Source organism: Morus notabilis, unplaced genomic scaffold (assembly GCF_000414095.1).
Source record: "Morus notabilis unplaced genomic scaffold, ASM41409v2 Scaffold6287, whole genome shotgun sequence".
Classification (NCBI taxonomy): Eukaryota; Viridiplantae; Streptophyta; class Magnoliopsida; order Rosales; family Moraceae; genus Morus; species Morus notabilis.
In genome coordinates, this window is record NW_010366529.1 from 1 (window position 1) to 5,829 (window position 5,829).

General features: G+C 42.4%; 1 protein-coding gene across 1 annotated transcript; it reads right to left on the minus strand.

Annotated features, from left to right (window-relative positions):
* Window positions 1-68: 68 nt before the first annotated feature.
* Window positions 69-2,097, minus strand: LOC112093986 (disease resistance-like protein DSC1; the record flags this gene model as incomplete). Its single annotated transcript, XM_024173707.1, has 4 exons — window positions 1,879-2,097; window positions 751-1,770; window positions 609-652; window positions 69-444 (listed from the first exon to the last, which is right to left on the minus strand). Coding segments are annotated over exons 1-4 (1,659 nt in total), but the record flags the coding sequence as incomplete, so codon positions are not given.
* Between the last annotated feature and the right edge of the window lie 3,732 nt (window positions 2,098-5,829).

Here is a 5,829-nt window from a genome sequence, read left to right on the forward strand (position 1 = left end):
CGCCACATGAACAAAGTCTCATAACTATTCAAATCCAAATCGAAACTGCAGCTTTCATTATTGCCTACATTGAGATCAATTTCAACTCCACTTGGCTCGGCAGGATCTGCCACACTAGCATTTGATTCACAAACCACATATTGCTCGTTGTTAGCAGTAATGCCCATTTCCTCCGCATCTTTCAAATATAACATGCGAACTCCACACCTCTTCACTTTGCAACTACTACAATCCAAACATTTTCCACTCTTTGTCCAAGAATTTGAGAAGAAGTCAAATGATGCCTCTACTGCACCAAGATCATCACTGTAGTCTTCATATCTATAGAACACGTGCACGTGATCCAAGATGCTAAAAACTTTAGGAACTTGCACTTCAGGAAAAGGAGTATGAACCACCGACCGCAAATTAGAGGTTTCACCATTTTGTCCTCTTAAACTAAATCTGCACCGGACGTTCAAAGGATGACAGCATTTAGAACAATTGCCCTCGAATGCAGCAACAGCACACGTAACAAATCCTAGGAATGTGGCATTATACCATTGTTGAGGAAGCTTGATACTTATTGAAGATCCTTCTTCTTGGTAGTTGAACCACTTGGGAATCACATTCCAGGACAGCACGAAATAACATCATTACCACAAACTTCTTGCTGTAAAACAAGGACCAAAGTAACGATTAATTATTTCAAGCATGAAACTTAAATGAATTGAATTTTAATTACTAAACTAGAATTAGATAATGTAATACCTGTTTTGACCTAGTTGCCAAGTGCAAAATTCTACTCTGCACTTCAGTCATCAAGTTGTTGCATGCATTGTGATCCAACTTCCAGCAGTCCTTGTCTTCCTCCAAAGAAAGTTGTGTAATTGGAACCAATGTTTTTGACTGAGTCTCTAGAGATGTGCAGCCGGTTACATAAAGAATTTCAATAGATGATGGAAGCTCTGGAAGATAGCGAAGGCTCTTGCAATCGACTATAACCAATTCATACAACTTGCAACAATCTTTTATGGTTGCAGGAACTCTATCAATTTTTGTTCCTTCTATTGTTAGTTCTTCTAATGATGGCAAGAAGAGCAAATCAGGGATCTCTAGTATATTGCAGTTTTTCAAGCATAACCGAGTCAAAGAGTGCAAGACAATAGACAACGGAGGCAGATTCCCGAGTCTTGGACAAGTGGAAAAGCTGAGAACTTCTAGATGTGGATTATAGATGCTGTCTGGAAGAACCTTCAGATTTTCGCAACCATCTAGATGTAAAGAAGAAATACGAATAAGATTTCCAATAGATGAATGTAAGTCTCTAATCCCTGTTCCTGATAAGGAAAGATGAGCTAAATGTTCCATAGGCTTCAAAATATTCGGGAAGTATTCTAACATTGAACAACCGCAGAGATCAAACCATTTAAGAAAACTTAAATTGCAAATGCTTGTTGGGAGACTCTTAAGCCTTTTGCAGTTACATAAGTAAAGTTCTTCCAGATAAGAGAGACACTGAATTGATGAGGGAACCTGTTCTATTGCGGTCCCACTCATATCTAAGAATTTTATATTCATTGGAAGTTCTGGAAACTGGTCAATATATGAACAACCCGATAGCGTAAGAGACTGTAACGAATGCAAGTTGCAAAGGCTGCTCCCAAAGTTTTGCAGATATTCACACCTACTGAGACATATCTTCTCAAGTTTCGTAGCCCGGGAAAAGTCTGGTATATGAGTGAGACGTTTGGACAAACTAAGATCTAAAACTTTTAAGCTTTCAAAATCCTGTAACCAAAACAAAATAGAATGAAGAACCATTTACAGGTAACTATAAATCTAACATACAAACTATATATATATATTTAAATTGAAACACTAGAACTCATGGAATACCTGGACGACAGTTGATAGTTCCTTAAGCTTATTAGAGTACATGTCCAATTCAACAAGTTTTCGTGGTGTGAAGTTTGGTGGTAAAGACTCCAAAGGGCCATTGTCCCAGCGGAGATATCTAAGTTCATCAGGGAGAGACTGGAGACCTTCAGGAAGATATACCTTGCACTCCTTGGGATTATTAAAGTCATATATTTTGAGCAATCTTAAATTATACATTTCTTGGAAAGTTGTAGCCTTCACATTTAGAGGATCTCTAACTTGAAATTTCTAATTGTAGGTGAATCTTACTGTATTATACTTGAAGACATGGTAGGAATCCTGAGCAGACCACAACCTACTACGCTTTCCTGACTGTTTAGGGGATTCTTGAAAAACAATATCCCAAGCCATTTGTTGTACTAAATCATGCATCCCAAATATCACGTCATGTATGATAGTTATGAGACACCTATCAATAAGGGCCCTCACTCCTGTCTCAACAAAAAAACCGCAGCCATCTAATATTCTTTCTGCATAATCCCTTGGTTTACCTTTAAAAAAGCATGCAATGTCAAGAAATATATCCTTCTCATTTGGATCTAGCCCGTCATAACTTACTCTCAACACGTTTTGAACTTTGTTGTCGGGAAACACTTTCAGTTTATTCAATTCACTTTCCCATTCTTTAGTGCTCTTGGAATATAGGTGGCTACCCAATATTTTCAGAGCCAGTGGAAGGCCTTGAGCATAATTGATTGCCCTTTCTGCTAGCTGATAGGCCACGACGATCTGACAGAGGCCTTAAACCAAATCCCAAATATTTGGGATGAGCTGGGACGCATAGGACCGTTGCATGCATGCAGACGAGGCCATTAAACAGATGAAGAACAATGCAGAAATGGACTTGGAATGGGTCACGACGGTTGAGAGTACTTGGAATGGGTCACGATGGTTGAGAGTTTTACGTGCAAAAGGATCTGTAGTTGCGAGTTTTACGTCATTTTTTATTTCCGTTTGTTTGCTCTTTGTTTTACGTGTATACGCATGTTCTGTTTACGTGTGTTGAGTTCCATTTAATTAGCTGTTAGTTGTCCTTTTCTTTCGGCTCAGTTGTACGTGGCTTTGCTTATTTAAGCAGCCAATGTTTTAGTTAATGAATATTATTCAAGTGTTTGCATTCACAAGTGTGGTACGTTCTCACCCGAAGAGGACAATTTGTCTTAGTGTTTATATTTTCTGTGTTGGGACTTATCATTAGTATCAGAGCAAAGGTACTAATGGGTACTAACAAAGAACGTATTGAGCACTTGGAATCTGGACTCGGTGTAGTTCACGAAGGACTTCAGCGAATGGAGGAAGCTATCAATCGACTTTCGAGTATATTGACCGCAAACCAGGAGAATCCTACCCAGGAGAATCCTAACCACGACAACCATCACCCAGCAGGCAACAATGGGGGCAGGCAGATCATTTCTTCCAAAACGGCGAGGCTGGAATTCCCACGATTTTCAGGAGATGATCCAACCGAATGGTTCAACCGTGTGGAACAATTCTTTGAATACCAGGGCACGACAGAAAACCAAAAGGTTCCCATGGCTGCTTATCACCTTGAAGGGGAGGCCAATCAGTGGTGGCAGTGTCTTCGTAAGACGTTACCGGAAGAAGGACAGGTGATTTTATGGGACAAATTCCAAGAGGAATTATGGGCCCGCTTCGGACCATCAGGCTGTGAAGACTTTGATGAAGCTCTCTCACGAATCAAGCAACTAGGGACGTTGAGAGACTATCAACGTGAATTCGAGAAGCTCGGAAACAAAGTAAGTGGATGGACGCAGAAGGCGTTGGTGGGGACGTTCATAGGCGGCTTAAAGGCTGAGATTTCTGATGGAATTCGGATGTTTAAACCGAACTCCCTCAAGGAGGCCATCAATTTAGCACGAATGCGAGACGAGCAGCTTGCACGACAGCGGCAGTTCATGCGACCACCACCGATGAGAGCTCCTCTAGCTCTTCCATAACCCACCCGTGTAGCTCCTACTACGCCGGCGGCTCCAGTCAGATGTTTATCCTGGGAGGAGATGCAGAGGAAACGAGCGCAAGGCCTTTGCTTTAACTGCAATGAACGATTTACGGCTGGGCATCGATGCCAAAAACCACAGCTCTTACTTTTGGAGGGCTACGCAGGTGCCGGTAATATGGTCTGTGAGGATGTCACTGATCAACAAACAGGAGAAATTGATCTTGGGGACGTTACAGGAGAGGTACAAGAACCGGAACTGGAGCCTGAAATCACGATACATGCGTTGACGGGATGGACTGCTCCGAGAACAATGAGAATGACAACAACGATGGGTTCCCTCAAAGTAGTGGTGCTAATCGATAGTGGATCAACACACAACTTCATCAGTGATCGTCTGGCAAGCATGTTGCGATTACCAGTGGTACCGATGGAAACGTTTACTGTTCGGGTTGCAAATGGCGAGCGTTTAAAGTGTCGAGGACGTTACGATAAGGTACGGGTAGAATTACAAGGCACCGAATTTTACCTTACCCTTTTCTCTCTGCCCTTATCAGGTCTTGATCTTGTCCTGGGCGTTCAATGGCTTGAAATGCTGGGATCCGTGGTTTGTAATTGGAAACAGTTGACCATGGATTTTATCTGGGAAAATCAAGATCGTAGGCTGCAAGGAATGGACGTGCATACCATTCAGGCAGTTCCCCCAAAGGAAATATCGAAGGAGTTTCGCCGTGGGCATGCGCTATTTGCTGTGTGTTTCCAGCCAACCATGGAAACCGCACCACCTGATGCTCCAACTCAAGATAAAAAACAGAGCATACAATGGTTGCTGAAGGAATATGCGGACGTGTTCCAGGAGCCATCAAGATTACCACCTGCACGTGAAGTTGATCATTGTATTACACTAAGAGAAGGAACCGAGCCAATTAACGTACGCCCGTACAGGTATGCTCACTTCCAAAAAGCTGAAATCAAGAAACAGGTTCAAGAAATGCTAGATTCGGGACTCATCCGTCCTAGCACCAGTCCCTTCTCGTCGCCGGTGCTACTAGTGAAGAAGAAAGATGGCAGCTGGCGATTTTGTACAGATTACCGTTCGCTTAACGTCGCTACCATCAAAGATCATTTTCCCATTCCGACAGTTGACGAGATGTTGGAAGAATTATATGGCGCAGCTTACTTCACCAAATTGGATCTAAGAGCCGGCTATCATCAAGTAAGAGTAAACCCTTCCGATGTTATTAAGACGGCTTTCCGTACTCATAACGGCCATTACGAATATCTTGTAATGCCTTTTGGCCTTTGTAACGCACCCTCGACATTCCAGGCCATCATGAACTCAATATTTCAGCCTTACCTTCGAAAGTTTATTTTGGTTTTTTTTGATGATATTTTGGTATATAGTCCCACTTGGGAGGTGCATATGGTGCATGTTAGACAAACATTGGAGACTTTGCAACAGCACCAATTCTTTGCCAAGGCAGGCAAGTGCGTGTTTGGCCAACAGGAACTGGAATACTTGGGGCACATTGTCACACATCGGGGAGTGAAGGTTGATGATAGTAAAATTGAAGCCATGGTCGTATGGCCACCCCCCACTAACATTTCTGAGTTACGTGGTTTTTTAGGCTTAACAGGGTATTACAAAAAGTTTGTTCAAAACTATGGCATCATAGCGCGACCCCTGACCAATCTGCTCAAGAAGGGAAAATTCGGCTGGGATGAAGAAGCCAACACAGCTTTTCTGGCTCTCAAACAAGCAAACAACTACACCGACGTTGGCTATGCCTAATTTCAATAACTCTTTTACCATTGAAACCGATGCATCTGGAGATGGAATTGGCGCAGTGTTATCACAGCAAGGCAAGCCTATAGCATTCATGAGTCGAGCATTGGGGGTTACAAAAAAATCTTGGTCCACTTACGCCAAGGAGATGCTTGCCATTGTGGAG